At 37.1% G+C, this 17,872-nt stretch overlaps 3 protein-coding genes across 3 annotated transcripts; all 3 read left to right on the top strand.

Annotated features, from left to right (window-relative positions):
- Positions 1 to 1,392: 1,392 nt before the first annotated feature.
- On the top strand, positions 1,393 to 2,213 carry LOC137249281 (uncharacterized). The gene is made up of 2 exons (XM_067780606.1): positions 1,393 to 1,611; positions 1,669 to 2,213. The coding sequence occupies exons 1-2, from the start codon at positions 1,575 to 1,577 to the stop codon at positions 2,061 to 2,063; spliced, it is 432 nt and encodes a 143-aa protein (XP_067636707.1). The 5' UTR covers positions 1,393 to 1,574; the 3' UTR covers positions 2,064 to 2,213.
- Positions 2,214 to 7,134: 4,921 nt separating this feature from the next.
- On the top strand, positions 7,135 to 9,795 carry LOC137249278 (probable arginine--tRNA ligase, cytoplasmic). Its single transcript, XM_067780596.1, has 5 exons — positions 7,135 to 7,264; positions 7,343 to 7,483; positions 7,542 to 7,912; positions 7,985 to 8,314; positions 8,621 to 9,795. Exons 1-5 carry the CDS (start codon positions 7,223 to 7,225, stop codon positions 9,771 to 9,773), a joined length of 2,037 nt encoding a protein of 678 aa, XP_067636697.1. The 5' UTR covers positions 7,135 to 7,222; the 3' UTR covers positions 9,774 to 9,795.
- Positions 9,796 to 15,377: 5,582 nt separating this feature from the next.
- On the top strand, positions 15,378 to 17,143 carry LOC137248810 (UPF0415 protein C7orf25 homolog). Its single transcript, XM_067779708.1, has 4 exons — positions 15,378 to 15,949; positions 16,304 to 16,493; positions 16,565 to 16,701; positions 16,766 to 17,143. The coding sequence occupies exons 1-4, from the start codon at positions 15,791 to 15,793 to the stop codon at positions 17,141 to 17,143; spliced, it is 864 nt and encodes a 287-aa protein (XP_067635809.1). The 5' UTR covers positions 15,378 to 15,790.
- The last annotated feature ends 729 nt before the right edge of the window (positions 17,144 to 17,872 follow it).

Raw genomic sequence — 17,872 nt, 5'->3', positions numbered from 1 at the left:
TACAATAAGAGCCGTCACTCGTTATTTTTATGGCATTTACTCGATGTATACTGAGAGGTAGTCGCCACTTTTTTTTGGGCGAGATGTTTATAAATGTCTTCTATACATTTTCCTGGGGTATTTGTGTTTATTTTTCGACTGTATTTAATTAATTTGTTTAATTCTCTTTCCAAAAATCACAGTTGCACAATGGGCCTACACGGCATTGATAAATGCGAGACAATTAAAAATGTTCCTCTCAGAAAACATTCGGCATCAATTTTTTCAATTTCCAGCGAGATACAAGCCACAAAATAACGAGTGACGGCTCTTATTGTATTTATCCTCTTTGGCGTATGTATGTATGAATTTACTATGTTCGCGAACGAGAAGAGAGAAAGAATAACATTAGGTAAAACGAACTAAAAGAACAAATAGAACCGAAATCGAAGATCTAGTTCACTTGTTCAATTGAGAGACCCGCAATGCAGAAACATTGATACGTGCGACTCACTCCACACAAAAAAAAATATCTACTGTCTACCTTAAATACGCAATGATTTGGGTGTGTGGCTTGAAATCACGCCCTTTCCAACCACCCACACACCCCAGTCCTACTTATTGTGCGTGGCGAAATTTGTACGCTTTGATGCCGAACACATGTATTTGAATGGAGAGGTACATACGAGGCGTCAGCTGCATGAAAGTGACAAAGCATGAAATATTCGTGTAGCTAAGCGTACAGCAATGTTTGTCGCTGAGCGTACGTACGCTTGAAAAAAAGAAAGAACAAGATGTTTAAATTTTTTTGTATGCAAATTTGTGTTATTAGTTAAAAAATGTTACTTTAGTTAATAAAAGTGCGTGAAAGGTATATTACCAAAGCGAAAAAGAGTATTGAACACGACAAAAGCTTGGTTAGACATTGTTGAAGCGTTTAAAAGGCTAAAAAGTGTTGGAAACTAGAAGTCACCATTTTCTCCACTCCGCGGTGGTTTAAATTGCCTTTCGTAATTTACAAAGGCACGGGGATGCAAACAACGTTTAATACCTATTTTCCTTTGGTTTCGGGGACGGATATAGCTAAAGAAATTTTATTTTTTATTTTTTTCAATAATTGTTTGCTTTTTGTAGCGACGCTTGAAAGTAGTTTCGTGTGCAGATCTTGAGGCGTAGAGAAATTGTAGCTCTATGAAATATCTTGTACGCGTCTATGACGCGTAGCCTCGTGTGCACCTTAATCAATTACATTGATTTCCATAAGGTAGGTTCGATCAGCTGTTTTATCTGGTTATGGCTTTATGGTTATAAGTCACCATTAATTGGCCCTTAAAAAACAGCCGCGATTCAAAAATCGCCATCAATATTTTCACCGATAGTTCAAAATCGCTGTATCGGCCATCAGTACTAATGTCGCACAAATGTCAAAAGAAAAAGAAGAACTAATAATAGAAGAATATCATTTGATATGATATGATATCAAAATATATCAATAATCCTTAAAAAAAACAAGTAGTTAAATTTCCTAATTATTCGAATAAAGTGATTGTAATTGTAAATTGTAAGTAAAATACAGCTGATGCTGAAGTGAGGTAATGGATTTCTTATTTGCACCTCTACCAGAGACCAATTGTAAGTAAACTATTGGGCACCAGAAGTAAAAATCTACAATTTTTGTGTTATTTACAGTTCAAATGAATACGGAGGAATTACGTTTATGGCAACGTAATGCCATATTTGAATGTGAATGCGATAACTTCATCAACAGACGCATTGAATCCGGACAAATGGGTCGCCCATTTTTCGAGCTTTCTGCCATCAATTCTGCAATACAAACGCAGGGCTTACGTTTGCCCGGCATATACGCTAACAGGGAGCACCATTCTAACGATGACAATAATGATGACGATGACAGCCATACGGATGCTAATGCTAATCTTACACCACCACTTCGACGACGCAGATTAATGGCCTCAGATCCCGAACAGGATCGTGGTAATATGTTGGATAGAATCTATCAGGAGGCTTTGTATACAGCTTTCAGGACGAGAGGACTAAGTGCCATTCGAAGTCCCTATTATTGATGAATTGCTTCATGCATTCGGATGTGGTGGGTGGGGCTGGGTGTGCATTGCCGACTTTAACCGATTTAGTATAAAAATGTTATTATAATCATCCCTAAAGTCTAAACTGTAATTTTCATTCGTGGATTCAAAGATATTATGGTATGCCAATTATATTGATATTTAATTTTTCTTAATTTCCTTTTTAACTGTTTGGATAGTATTAGCACTATATAAAAACCTATGTATGATATCATACCTTTTATAATCTGAAGCGGAACCTTAATATAACGGTACAGAAAAATTAATCGTTCATATTTGCTATGTATACGTATATGTATCTTTTAACGAAATGTTCTACTATCGTTTTGTTATTCTAGAGTTATATTTGTTTGAATAAAACCGAATTCACTCAAAAAAACATAAAAGCCAAATTAAACTTCCTTAACCTAAACGCCATAGTCGTAACCATACCCATATCCATAACCATCTCAATGTGATCGATTAATGGTGCCTTAACCCAAAAATCGTGAAAATTTCATAAAAATGCTGAAAACGCAAAAAATTATAAACATATTCCACAAAAAATAAGTATCTTAGTCATAACGTATCCAAAACAATGAAGAAAATCTAAAAAAAGTTATTAAATTCACCAACTCAAATATTTTTAGGTTATGGATATGGCGAGAAACCAAAAACAAATTGATTGTTTATGGCGTTAGCGTTATGGTCTTGCACCATTAATCGATTACATTCCTTTCCATAAGGTATGTTCGATCAGCTGATTTATCTGGTTATGGCTTTATGGTTATAAGTCACCATTAATTCGCCCTTAACTTGTTCAAATTAGATGATTTTTCGTACTAAATTGCCGGTTCAAGAAGTAAGCAAGATTTGTTAAGGGCTAATTAATGGTGATTTATAACCATAAAACCATAACCAGATAAAACATGATCGAATCAACCTTATGGAAATCAATGTAATCGATTAATGGCACAAATCACACACACAAGATTGCGCATGTAAACAAAAGATCAGCTGTTTTTTATGTACAATTTTTATGTCATTTTCCTTTAGCTCTTGTTTTTTTCTCTCTTTCATTCGCTCAAGCAGCCAAGTGTGACCTAGATGCGCAGAACGAAGCAATTTTGAACTCGTGAATGCGCAATCTTCTGTGTGTGATTTGTGGATTAATGGTGCCATACCATAACGCCAAAGCCATAACCATATCATAGCCCACCCATTAATAAGTTTTTGTATATTTTATTCATTGTTTTGGATACGTTATGACTAAGAGACTCATTTTTTGTGGAATATGTTTGTAATTTTTTGCGTTTTCTTAATTTTTATGAAATTTTCACGATTTTTAGGTTAAGGCACCATTAATCGATCACATTGGAGATGGTTATGGATATGGGTATGGTTACGACTATGGCGTTAGGGTTAAGGAAGTTTAATTGACCCTTTAAAATGGTAAAAGGGAACATTTTTTCTTTGAGTTAAGGAACGATAAAAAGCCCTGGCAAAGTTGACATATCCATATCCGTATAACAGCTGATCCAACCAACCTTGTGGAAATCAGTGTAGTTAATAACTTAAAAATATTTGAATTGTAGAATTTATTAACTTTTTGTAGATTTTATTTATTGTTTTGTATACGTTTTAACTAAGAGACGTATTTTTTGTGGTATATGTTTGTAATTTTTGCGTTTTCTTCATTTTTATGAAATTTTCACTATTTTTAAGTTAATGCACCAATATAGGGCATTTTCCTACGTACAACAAAATTAAAACAACCACATGAAGATTCTTAACTTTGCTTGAAAACATCTTACAGAGCTAAAATGTATATATTCCAACTTCAAGATATTGATGCCTCCCGACATTTTTGGACGCGTATTAGCAGTCAACTATACTATACTTTTACCACTCTTACTTATCCTGAATCCCTCCATATATCCCTATGGCCCAACCCTGTTGAAACGGTCACCTTGGACTTCCGTAAAGGGATTTCGAAAGGAAATTCGTGAGTGATCGCATTTGGATAAAGCGACTTTAGCGTCGTTTTTGCGCTCAGGTTGGGTCAACAGCTGACATTGAACACACACTGCTATTTTCCTGATCCAAGAACATACGTTTTCATGGCCTTGTCAATTAATTCTTTTAATCTCTTTATATTCATACAACATTTTACAATTTGTATCCCCATATCATTTGATTTAAAAAATATTTTGGGCTTTTTGTTTCAAAATTTAAATATCGTTTTTTTGCGTTGTTGTTGGTGTTGACAGTTGGGCTGGAGAAGCTACATATGTATTGCGCTGGGAGCCCCTTGAATGGGTTTCGCTACACAACCCCTTGAATCAATTTGGTATTTAAGTCGCCTCTTACGACAGGCCCGCAGCTGGTATGGGTATATTCTAAGCCCCCTAACTCGCTGGGGTATTTTTTTATTCAATGTGGAAAGAAAACTTTCAAGGTGCGTTGTTTCGAAGTTATGCAAGCGCCAAAATGACATAAAAAGCAATCCCCCAGCGGGTTAGGCGGTCAGAATATACCCGCGGTAGGTATGCCTGTCGTAAGAGGTGACCAAAATACCAGATTCAAGGGGCTGTGTATGGCAACCCTTTCAGGTTGCCAGCGCAATATATAGCTTCTCCAAACCCAATTGTCAACCTCACCTATCCGTGGCAAATCCTGTTTCATTAACAGCTGAGGCTCTGGCGACCCCGAACTACTCATTGATCTAGGGCCAAGAAGGCCTCACGTGGTCATTACAAATCTTTCCCGAGACGGTCGGGCTTGGTACCGGAACGTTCCGGGGTCTGCATCCAGAAAAGGAACATCAACATCGATAACACTCCCCAAGGAATTGGGGGGGTGTCCTTATCGCTACAAAGTAAAAAGCAAATATGTTCGGACCTTTAATACAAACCCAACAAGCTCCTCTTTCCAATAGACAGTGATTCAGATCACATTAAATATTTAACATTCAAATACAAGAAGTTGATCCATATGGATCATATTGTTGTTGCCCTTGCATATTTATATAACACACACATGAGGTGAAAGTTGCGACGCGGTTTGTTTTGAAAAGAAACTCATGGAGATGTAACTTTAAGCTGGAGACATTGGTGCTTTATCGGCAACCGTATCGGTAACCTTTTAACAGCTGATTCGACCAACATTATGAGAATCAATGCAATCGATTATTGGTGCCGCTAAAGTCGTAACCGTATCGTAGCCAACCAATTGGGTTTTGGTTTACCGTCGTAACGATAAAAGCCAAATTAAACTTCCTTAACCCTAACGCCATAGTCGTAACTATACCCATATCTATAACCATCTCAATGTGATCGATTAATGGTGCCTTAACCTAAAAATCGTGAAAATTTCATAAAAATGATGAAAACGCAAAAAATTACAAACATATTCCACAAAAAATAAGTATCTTAGTCATAATGTATCCAAAACAATGAAGAAAATCCAAAAAAAGTTATTAAATTCACCAACTCAAATATTTTTAGGTTATGGATATGGCGAGAAACCAAAAACCAATTGATTGGCTATGGCGTTAGCGTTATGGTATGGCACCATTAATCGATTACATTCCTTTCCATAAGTTAGGTTCCATCAGCTGATTTATCTGGTTATGGCTTTATCGTTATAAAGCCGGAGTCATTGATGCCGTATGTCGCATCGCTGTATCCGTATCCCTAACTTAATCAGCTGTTTATCGTTACGACGGTAAACCAAAACCCAATTGGTTGGCTACGATACGGTTACGACCTTAGCGGAACCAATAATCGATTGAATTGATTCTCATAAGGTTGGTCGAATCAGCTCTTAAAAGGTTACCGATACGGTTACCGATAAAGCACCAATGTCTCCAGCTTCAGTCACCATTAATTCGCCCTTTAACAGCTGATTACGTTAGGGATACGGATACAGCGATACGACATACGGCACCAATGACTCCAGCTTTAGTCAAAAAATTTTAATTGAATTGTGAATTGCATAAAGAAGAAGATATACCATCTGATCGCCTAGCCCATTGTAAATTCATACCAGTGGGGAATGTTCGATAAAAATGTTCACAAAAGTAAACAGCCTCGATCAGCTGCTTAGTCGCTGTTCAATTACTTAAATTAGTTTCACAATAATCGTTTTCGAACATTTTTGTAGACGATTGGTACATTGCATTCTTTACATATTTTAAAATGCTCGATTAACTGGCTGATCACATTTGATGTTTAACTAGATTTAAGAAATGAATAATAATATGTAGTCTGATTTTCTGTAGACATATTTGAAACAAAAGCCGATTTGAAACACAAATGGGCTATTCATGGCACTTCAGTTAAATAACCGCGAGCAAAAACAAACCTTTCTTCCATTCTCTGGCCATTTCCGACAGCCGTTCTCGCTGTCAGCTATTATTTGACAGGTAGGTATGGCAATGGAAGAATTGAAAGATTTTTACTTGTATGAATTCACAATGGCCTAGCCGTTTTTTTTATATGTATTTTATCCATGTGCATTGTTTACTATATAGTTTGGCAGCTTAAGTAGAGGTTATGTTGCGAATAGAGTGGAAGGCAGTGGACTAGGCAGTCGAATGTCATATAATGAAGGAATGGTGTTCGGAGTTTTTTCAAAGTTAAAAAAAAATGATAAAAGCTTTAATATAAATAAAACTATTGTTTTAATAACAACAAAAACGCCATATATATTCTGTATGCATAAATTTGTAAGGATTATCCCACTTTAAAATTTGAATTAAATAATCTAAAGTTTTGTTTTGAAACTGAGTCGAGAACTGTGCGTGTGAATGTGCGAATTTTCACCGATCAGCTGTTAGTTGCGCTACTTGGTAAAATTTACAATGTCCATGTGTGTGGGCATGGCGCAACGATACAAGGTGGCAGCATGGAACAGCTGATTACAAACTTTTTTATTTGATTTGACACATCAACTTCCGGCGAAGTACGATTTTGACATTTGTCCATCGAATTTACAAAAACAAAGTACATGGAATTTTAATTTATGTTTGTAGGTATGTCACCATGCTGCCACCTTGTATCGTTCCGCTATGTGTGTGGGTTATCTACCGGCCGTTCTTTTGCTGTCTATGGTGTTATAAATAAAATAATTTTAATTATAAGCACATTCAGGACGATATGTCAACATTAGAAGGTGAAAATGCTGCACTCAGCGAAATGGTTTGTTCATTCCAATAAACGCAGAGAAATTCTTTAGCATGAGACCTAATATTTCGTATAATTTTTCCGTGTTAATAGGAGCGTATTACTGCCAAGTTGCAAACACAAATAGAGCAAACAAAGCGTGGCGAGGGACTAGAATTTGAAGATGATGAAGAATATATGAAATTGCAGACTGAAAATCTGAAGCTGAAACATCGTTTGGCTATTTTAAATAAGGTGAGGGGATATTACTATAATATATACTTAAAAGATCTTTAATATTTCATAATGTCAGGCTATTGCTGCTGAACAAAATGCTACAAGCAGTGCCAAGCACTACGTACCAGCTACTTTGCCCACTGCTATTGATGAAATGATTTCCATAACTGAACATCTGGTGGATTTATTTACAAATGCTATTGCTTTGGCATTTCCACAACTTGCCGGCACAACAGCCATAATATCATCCGTTAATGCTTCTGCAGCTAAATTTGGTGATTATCAATGTAATAGTGCTATGTCACTAGCAAAAACTCTAAAAACATCTGGTATAAATAAATCACCGAGAGTTATAGCTAATGAAGTTGTTAAAAATGTTGCACAATCGCCACTGGTTGCTAAAACTGAAGTTGCTGGTGCTGGTTATATAAATGTATTCCTGAAAAAGTAAACGAATTGTGTGTAGAATTATGAAAAAAACATTAATTTACCAATATTTTTCTAAAATCTCTTCCGTAGGGAATATGCATTGAATGTTATATCGAATATGTTGCGTTTTGGCGTAAAACCACCGTTGTGTCGCAAGCAGCGGATACTTGTAGACTTTTCTTCACCCAATATAGCCAAACAGATGCATGTTGGCCATTTGCGTTCAACTATTATTGGGGATTCAATTTGCCGTTTAATGGAATTTTTGGGACACGATGTGTTGCGGATCAATCACCTGGGTGATTGGGGTACACAATTCGGTATGTTGATTGCACATTTGGAAGAGAGCTTTCCAAATTATATCAACGAAAGTCCACCTATTGGCGATTTGCAAGCTTTCTACAAAGAATCGAAAAAGAGGTGAGTTCTGTTATTTCTAAGTTACAGAATATAGCTATTGGGATTCCTCCAGGATCATTTCAGTAAGTTTCTACGGAGCTTTTCACGCAACAGGTTAAGCTTATTGCTTACTAGCGAAGGAATCAGTGGTATGAATAGAGCAATTAGTTTGTCTTTTGGGATTGGTTAAGAGTATCTTCAGGAATATAATAGGGCCAAATTTGATATAAATACATATGCTTTTTACTGAAATGTTTTGATCCCAATGTAATAAACTGTTCGAAATTTTTAAAATTTACTCATAAAAATATGTATATATTCACACAGATTCGACGAAGATGAAGAATTCAAAAAACGCGCCTACAATTGTGTTGTTTTGTTGCAAAGTGGTGATCCAAATTCAACTAAAGCATGGACACAAATTTGCGATGTATCGCGTGCAGAGTTCCAAGCTATATACGAGCGTTTAGATGTAAGAATCCATCCGATTGGTGAATCCTTCTATCAGTCACGTATGATAGATATTGTGAAATTCTTAGATTCAAAAGGTTTACTCGAGGAAGATGAAGGGCGGAAAATAATGTGGCCAGATGAAACTAAAACAGGTATCCCATTGACCATCGTTAAATCTGATGGTGGGTTTACCTATGACACATCAGATATGGCGGCAATACGTTATCGCTTATACGAACAAAAGGCGGATTGGCTGGTATATGTAGTCGATTCTGGTCAAAGTACACATTTGCAAAATATTTACCGTGCCGCTGAACGTGCTGGTATATTTGATCCGAAAACCCAGCGGGCCGATCATGTAAATTTCGGTGTTGTGTTGGGTGAAGATGGTAAAAAATTCAAGACACGTTCCGGCGAAACAATTAAATTGTCCGATCTATTAGATGAAGGCTTGAAGCGTGCGTTGGATAAGCTGTTGGAAAAAGAGCGTGATAAGGTATTAACCGCAGAAGAATTACGCGCTGCACAAGAATCTGTTGCCTATGGTTGTATCAAATATGCTGATTTGAGTCATAATCGTGCCAATGATTATGTTTTCTCATTCGACAAAATGTTGGAGGATCGCGGGAATACCGCTGTATATTTACTCTATGCATTTACGCGTATTTGCTCAATTTCAAGCAATTGTGGTGAAGATTTCTCAGATTTGGGTAAAGTTTTAGATGCTGGCGTCATTATCAAATTGGAACACGAAAAGGAATGGAAGCTGGCCAAGACCTTGCTCAAGTTTCATGATGTTCTGAATAGAATATCAAAAGATCTATTTATACATCCACTTTGTGAGTACTGTTATGAAGTGTGTACGGTGTTTTCTGAATTCTACGATAATTGTTATTGTATTGAGAAAAATAAAAGCGGTGAGATCGTAAAAGTGAATCGTGGCCGAATTTTGTTATGCGAAGCTACATCCGCAGTATTGAAGCAATGCTTAAACATTTTGGGCTTAAAGCCAGTTGCTAAGATTTAACATTTTTACTTTGAGATTTGAAACTTTTTACAATAAAAATAGCATAGCTTAAAAATGTACTTTTATTCAATTCAGGGCCCGTATTACGTGTTAATTTAATTTAATTTATTTATTATTACGGCTGTTTAGGCCTAAAACTTAAACTACTAAGTACAATTCATTATTATATCATTTATTTCTATTGAATATGCTGTTGGAATGCCATGTGATTCCGATCAGCATATTTACAGGCGTAACAAACGGACGAGTCTGGGAGCCAGTCATTTAAGGAAGGTTGGAAAGGACGCGTTTCCAATCCTCCAGGGCTCCCAGCTTAAGGCAACAAAATTTGGAACTTATATTTTTCAATTATATTTGTATTTTAAGCTGTCGGAATGTATTGGTCTCCGATCAACACAGCTAAACACGTCTTTGGATGTTGGAAATTGAAGTGTACCCAATCACCCCTCAACTTTGTTTAGTAAAGACGCTGTCGGAACGCATGAAGATTCCGATCAGCACATCTCAAAATATATTGGGAGGTTGAAAAGGACGTGTTTCCAATCTCCCTGCTCCAACTTTTGTTTGACCTTATTTTGGTTACACATCATATAATTTTATTGTTATATTAATGCTGTCGGAATGCGAGTGATCCCGATCAGCAACAGTAAATATAGGCTGAAAATACCGAATTCCAGCGAAATTTGTTGTTGGAACTGTCTGGAGTTACAGGTGGAGACTGATTTTCTTTTCCTTAGGGCCGGGTGCATTGTATTTTGCTGCTACCAGTATTACCATTCCCTTTTCGCGCTCCAGTATCGGTATGTCATGTAAAAAATAAAAGAAAAAAAAAACTTTATATTATTGGAAGGGTTTTACAATGCTCCAATAAACTTTTTTTAAAGGTATTGAAGTTATTACTACTTTTTATGTGATTAGGAAGTTCATTGAAATATTTCAGGCCCTTATAAAATATATTTTGCTTGTCCACTTCTGTTTTGAAAAGAGGTAATCTAAAATTATTGTTTCTCTGATTACGTATGAATGTGCATCATTTACATATCTAAGCTTTTCGCTGAGGTATGTTGGTAATTTACCGTGCTTAATATTAAATACAAATTTCATACTGTGGTAGAATATGAGCTGTTTTATACTCAACCAGTTTAGTGCTTCTATCATGTTATTAATGGGAGTATCATACCTCATGTTTAATATAAATCTCATAGCTTTATTTTGCATAACTTGTAGCTTATCTACCTGAGTTACATTGGCCATAAAGCATATTGTGGGACAATATATGAAATGCGGCTCTATGATGGATTTATACACTTTCAGTTTGTATTTTCTACTGATAAATTTGCATGACCTTTTCCAAAAACCAATTTTCTTGCCTATTTTGGCAACTATATAATCAATATGATCATTAAATTTTAATTTATTATCAATCTGAACCCCTAAGTACTTGAAAGTTTTAACTTCGTTAATGTTTGAGTTCATTATTTTTAGCTCGATATTACAAGATTCCTTATTCATCGCTCTAGATATGACCATAAAATGGGTTTTATTAACATTAAGTTTAAGCTTATTGTTACAAAGCCACCTGTATAGGGTGTTCAAGTCTTCCTGCATTTTGCTCCTAGCTAACATGGTATCAAGTTCACTTACTTCGAGCAGTGCGTCATCCGCAAACAGCCTTATTTTACTATGTTTTAGCGCCGAAGATATATCATTTATATATATGTTAAATAGGACCGGTGCCAAAACCGATCCTTGTGGCAATCCAATTCCTGTCAATACCTCTTCCGAGACAACCGACTCAATGGCTGTTTTTTGTCTTCGGTTACCTAAAAAGCTCTGAAACCACTGCAGCTCGTTGCCCCTAATTCCAATTTTTTCTAATTTTTTAATCATTATATTTCTGTCTATAGTTTCAAATGCTCTCTTCAAGTCGATAAAAACCGCAAGTATACTTTTCTTTTGATTTAGTTCTTCTTTCCAACTCGATATTACATAATTTAAAGCCGTTTCACAAGAGTGGCCTTCTCTGAAACCGGATTGTTCTTTAATTAGTATTTTATTTATTTCCAAGTAACTTATGAGCTGATCTTTTACTACTGTTTCTAGAATTTTTTCGATATTCGGCAACGTGTTGATCGGTCTCAGATCTTCTGCCTTTAATGAATTTTTTACCTTCTTTATTGGCACTATTGTTGATATTTTCCATGCGTCAGGCACTATTCCCTCTACTAATGATTTATTTATGATACGATCAGTGACTGAAAACCATTTTCACTCAAGCAATAACTATGCAACTGTCAAACTTTTTTTTTAAATTATAATAAAGAATGGATCTAACGAGTACTATTTGTCGCTAGTTCAAATATGCCATTAGTCCGATTAACCTCTCAAGAGCTATTGTGATTTAAAAAATGAGTTTCGATAATGGATCGTAACACGTAATACGGGCCCAGCGTTTAAATCATGTCGAACGAGTGACTGTCGTCAACGAACTTTAAAAAACCCTTATATCAATATTTATTCGAGGAATTTCTTACCTCAGAATTTATTTCAAAAATGAACTAACACAGAATTCGGTTAATGCCATCATATATAAATTGATTCAAAAACATTTAATACATTTTGACCTGAGGTAGGTAAGATGGTTCGTTTTCCACCCCAGCGGGTTAGGGGGTTAGAAAATACCCGCTGTAGGTATGCCTGTCGTAAGAGACGACTAAAATACCAGATTCAAGTGGTTTGTGTAGCGCAGCCCCTTCAGGTTGCCAGCGCAATACATAGCTTCTCCAAACCAAATTGTCAACCTCACCTTTCCGTGGCGAATCCTGTTTCATTAACAACCGAGGCTCTAGCGACCCCGAACTTGGCTTGGAAGAGGAACGTACCGTATCTGCATCCGGGAAAGGACCATCTACTCATAACACTCCCCAAGCCCTTCGGGGAGTGTCCTTATCGCTACAACAACAATAACATGGTTCGTTTTTGAGCGTTATTCTGAGATAGGATGCTTTCACTGACAACCGAGAAAGAGTGATAAAATAAAGATCATGTGCCGGCAACTCGGATGTTTTCAAGATACAGCTGTACCGGACTGACTATCCGCAAACAAAAATCATGCTCTACAAGTCACAAGTCAGGATCAAGGAAGATTTAGTGATGACCTGTACGAGCTTTATGCAATAAAAATTCAGCGGCTGCTATAGCTAAGCCATATTATGCGAATGAAAGCAGATGCTCCGGGTAAGAAGGTAGTCTTACCAGAAGCCAGCTATGGAAGGACGATTTAAATACTATTGGTGGGGGGAGTGGCCTAAAAGATGTCAACTTGTTTAATATGCCCTGCCCATGGAGGAAGTAGAGTGTCTGAGGATTTGGTCAGTGATGTGAATTCACGCTATGGAAAAAGCTAGTGGCTTAGAAGATACTTGCTTACTTTGAAGTATAGCTCATCCACGGTGAGATGCTTTTTGTCATAATCCTACATTAGCCTAAGAAAGAAACTATGGAAACTCATCCTGGTAACACTGGACATATTCAGTATATGAGGCTCTTAATGACCGACTACATCAACTTAGCCTGCTACTGTTAGTAATAATGGCGATGGTAGCCCACACTGTAGCACCTCCGGCTTAATCCTTTATTATTACACTTTCCTGTTCTTGAGCTCCACTTTTAAATTTTTGAAATAACGCATGAAAATAAGGTAATTCTATACGACAGCATGACACTGGTAATACGCGTCCAATCCGAAGGCGGAAAACAAAAATTTTAGCTCGTTCAAGAGATATTTGCAAAAGAAATTGAAAATTTTCATGTGGTTGTTGTAATTTTGATGATTTTGTTTTACCCACAAAAAAAATTGCGAACATAAGTGTTTTGCGTGGATATAGTTTTGGTCTCCAAACCGGTGTTGGACCCACCAGGTAGATGTTTACGCAGGTCACTTAATCGGCGGCGGCGGCGTAGGCTCTATTATATACCGGCGGCGGCGTGGCGGGCGCGCCGACAAAGTGATCGGCGTAAGCCTCTGAATTGAATCGCTGGACTTCAAAGTATCACATTGTCCACAACTAATGAATATGGAAACATACTGCTGACGTCAAATGTATGTTTGACGATCTGGAACAATATCATTAACTTGCGGATGAAGATCTGGGAGGCTTGTTAAGCGAAGATTAAAAAAAAAATAATATTGGGAAGGGTTTTGTTTATATGTATTTAAGGACATCGACGTTTCGGCCATTTCGGAAAGATCCGCGGTTTTTGCGGTATCGTGGATAGGTCAAAAAATTTGGGGAGTAGCTCCCTGCGGATAGAGAGAGAAATACTTTAAATGGTCACACTTTTTTAGTGTAGTTTCACCCAAGGAAATGTTCTGGGCTAACTCGAATACAGGTCGTCGGCCCGACATCTTTAGAACATTTGTGGCTACATGCTCGTCACGCACAAAGGCGACTTACGGTTTCTATCAATTATCTACTAATAGTCATGACTCTCTTGGCACAATTTTAACGATTAGCATCAATACTGGCTTATTGTTGATCGCGCCAAAGATCAGTTCAGTTTTTTCGGCTGTTTTTAAGAGCTGCAATTCCCGACGTGCGAACAGTAGCAATCCCGACCACCAGTCGCTACCACGCATCCTGGCCCTTATACCATATGCCAGCACAGAATCCATAGGACTGTGACTTCGAACTCATACCTTCGTCAACGTTACTTTCCTAGATGTAGCGTCGTTTGACACCTCTCTCCATATTTTTGGACGCGTATTAGCAGTGGCGGTAATAGTCTAGTTGAGGGGTCGACTGCTAATACGCTAGCAAAAATATCGAGAGAAGTGTCAAACGACGCGTCTTGACATCAGTATTAATAATCCGAAGGCGGAAAATAAAAATTTTAACACGTTCAAAAGATATTAACGAAAAACCGAAAAATGACCCGCGGGTACCTCCGAAACCGGGGGTCGGATCCATAGTATTTTTGCGCAGAACACCTTTCTGCGTTGGCGGCCTTCGGCCGCGACTATAAAAAATAACCCTGGGCTACGCCATGCCAAGTCCGAGTGTGTGGTATAACCGTGGCTACCGCCACGGTGATGCACAATTTTTTTGGGGGTACACACAACAACAACCACATGGAAATCGCCAATCGCCATCGGATTATTGTTCTCGAGATTAATACGCGTCGTTTGACACCTCTCTCGATATTTTTGGTAGCGCATTAGCAGTCGACCCCTCAACTAGACTATTACCGCAGTGTCATGCTGTCGTATAGAATTACCGTTCACAATTTTTTTTGTGGGTACACATTACAACAACCACATGAAAATCGCCAACTTCAACTGCAAATATCTCCGGACAGAGATACAACTTTTCTTTTCCGCCTTCGGATTATTGTTGTCGAGGTCAATACGCGTCTCTTGACACCTCTCTGGATATTTTTGGACGTGTATTACCAGTGTCATGCCGTCGTATAGAATTACCGAAAATAAGAACACCTGAAGCCGGATATACCTCCAATATATTACTCCGAAATAGTCCGAATTTTGTTTCTACATTTCCATTTTATAAAGATATCACTGTTAATGTTTTTGTTCGCTTTCGACATCAACAGCTGATCGCTGCTTTTTGCTTCATTCAAAGCATGACGAATTTTCTGGATTGGAGATAAGAAACATCTAATTGGATTAGACGAAGTGAATTAATTGAAAGAAAACTTGGGAATTTTCAAATATATATTAATAATTTTGTGACTGGCGTGGTGCCAAAGGAAAAAAACCAAAAGAATTAACTTTATACAAATAACAAAATTGAAAGATAACCTGGGAGTATAAGGGCTCTGCAAAGCACCTTGCCAACCGACGCTTGCTTTTGCGGTGTCAATTAAAACCAAAAAAAAAAGCATGAATCTATCTGGTGGTGGAAAATTATCAAGAAGAAGCAATCAGCTGTTGGGATATGGTACTGAATTCGACTTGATTCAAAGCGATTGGTTGGTGATTGGAAATATTTACATTTGAAATGAATAAAGAAATACCCTTTGGGGAACTAGTGGAAAGGGCTAATGAAAAAATAACGCTCGGTGAGGAACTAATTGACGAATTAGAACAATATATTCAAATTAATGGTGTGCACAAAATTCAACGGAAAATCTTACAGGAAGTCAAATTCTTGCGAAAGGTAAGTATGATGATGCAAACATATGGTCATTTGTATGGAAGGGCAATGGAGGGCTCAAATTTCCAATTCTCGTTAGGGAAGTCAATGAACGATAATGGACAACTGAAGTTTTCATGCTGTAAAGCAAATCGTTTCGGCGACATACGGGTTAGTATCCCGAAGTGCTAATACCGAACCGAACCAGGTTCCTGTCTGGCCATGTCGCTAATACAACCCCTAACCCATCGCTGATGTAACTCTTACGACAGGCATACCTGCCGCGGGTATACTTTAAGCCCTCTAACCCGCTGGGGGATTCTGAACTGACTCTCAACTATTTGTAAGTAACTCCATGCTAACCAATTCTCATTGCAGGTTATTAAAAATGAAACATTAAAACTAAATCACGTGCAATGTAGTAATTTAACGCACTACGCTTTTCTGGTAGAAATCCTTAAATTGCAGCGCGATGTAGTTCATGTCGATTGTGGATTTTCAGTTGAGGCTCGTCCTAATCCATTGCGTGTGGATATTGTTTGTGAAAATGGCCTAAAGTGGATCAAAGGTGAGAACAGTCGTTACTTTAATTTCAATTTAAGTCTAGTAAAAAATAAAATGTTTGTTATATTTAAACAGCAATAGCGCGCAATTCAAAATCACTTACTGATGCAGCGAAAGGTGCGGCGAGTTATGGTGCGCGTAGCATATTAGATCAAGCACAGGAATTTGTGGATGCAAGCGCACAACATTTATGCATGTTTAAATCGCCAAAAGTATGACAAAGAACATGTTATTAATGAACTTTTATATCAATGCTAATAATACACTCCCCCACAGGTTGTTTTCTATTTCAGCCAAACAATTGACAATGTTCTGCTTGTAGAACTGCAAGATATTGGTATTGAAATAGCATCGATAGAAGAGCCGGCCGATTGTGATGACAGTGCCGATGTGACAAATGTTAGCACGCTAAATATTGATATCACAACATTGTTGGCATATATTAGCAATGTTTGTAATGGTAGTTGCAATTGGATATTTCTTGAGCCAATACTTACGGAGCAGGCAGAAAAAGAGCGTCAGACACCATTGAAGCCAGTATTGGATAATTTATTTGAAGGTAATTCATTGCATTTTGGAACATATTTGGTTAGGTTAGGTGGTAGCTGCCCTGATAAGGATAGCTCATTTGGACAACATGAAGCTACGTTGTGATACCACATACACCAAAAATAACGGCGACTTAGATCTGGCTACTTAGAGAATCGTTAAACTTCCTTAACCTAAACGCCATAGTCGTAACCATACCCATATCCATAACCATCTCAATGTGATCGATTAATGGTGCCTTAACCCAAAAATCGTGAAAATTTCATAAAAATGCTGAAAACGCAAAAAATTATAAACATATTCCACAAAAAATAAGTATCTTAGTCATAACGTATCCAAAACAATGAAGAAAATCTAAAAAAAGTTATTAAATTCACCAACTCAAATATTTTTAGGTTATGGATATGGCGAGAAACCAAAAACAAATTGATTGTTTATGGCGTTAGCGTTATGGTCTTGCACCATTAATCGATTACATTCCTTTCCATAAGGTATGTTCGGTCAGCTGATTTATCTGGTTATGGCTTTATGGTTATAAGTCACCATTAATTCGCCCTTAACTTGTTCAAATTAGATGATTTTTCGTACTAAATTGCCGGTTCAAGAAGTAAGCAAGATTTGTTAAGGGCTAATTAATGGTGATTTATAACCATAAAACCATAACCAGATAAAACATGATCGAATCAACCTTATGGAAATCAATGTAATCGATTAATGGCACAAATCACACACACAAGATTGCGCATGTAAACAAAAGATCAGCTGTTTTTTATGTACAATTTTTATGTCATTTTCCTTTAGCTCTTGTTTTTTTCTCTCTTTCATTCGCTCAAG

This window comes from Eurosta solidaginis, chromosome 4, assembly GCF_040869045.1.
Source record: "Eurosta solidaginis isolate ZX-2024a chromosome 4, ASM4086904v1, whole genome shotgun sequence".
Lineage (NCBI taxonomy): Eukaryota > Metazoa > Arthropoda > Insecta > Diptera > Tephritidae > Eurosta > Eurosta solidaginis.
Note: the sequence above shows the minus strand (reverse complement) of the source record. Positions and strands in the feature narration are given on the sequence as shown.

Bases quoted from the DNA above. Each gene is read 5' to 3' on its own strand.
- LOC137249278 (XM_067780596.1), top strand. From the start codon at position 7,223: ATGTCAACATTAGAAGGTGAAAATGCTGCACTCAGCGAAATG. The intron at 7,913-7,984 runs GTAAACGAATTG...TCTCTTCCGTAG, and splicing joins ATAAATGTATTCCTGAAAAA to GGAATATGCATTGAATGTTA. The intron at 8,315-8,620 runs GTGAGTTCTGTT...ATATTCACACAG, and splicing joins TACAAAGAATCGAAAAAGAG to ATTCGACGAAGATGAAGAAT.
- LOC137249281 (XM_067780606.1), top strand. From the start codon at position 1,575: ATGGATTTCTTATTTGCACCTCTACCAGAGACCAATT. The intron at 1,612-1,668 runs GTAAGTAAACTA...TGTTATTTACAG, and splicing joins ACCTCTACCAGAGACCAATT to TTCAAATGAATACGGAGGAA.
- LOC137248810 (XM_067779708.1), top strand. From the start codon at position 15,791: ATGAATAAAGAAATACCCTTTGGGGAACTAGTGGAAAGGGCTAATGAA. The intron at 15,950-16,303 runs GTAAGTATGATG...TTCTCATTGCAG, and splicing joins AAGTCAAATTCTTGCGAAAG to GTTATTAAAAATGAAACATT. The intron at 16,702-16,765 runs GTATGACAAAGA...ACTCCCCCACAG, and splicing joins GCATGTTTAAATCGCCAAAA to GTTGTTTTCTATTTCAGCCA.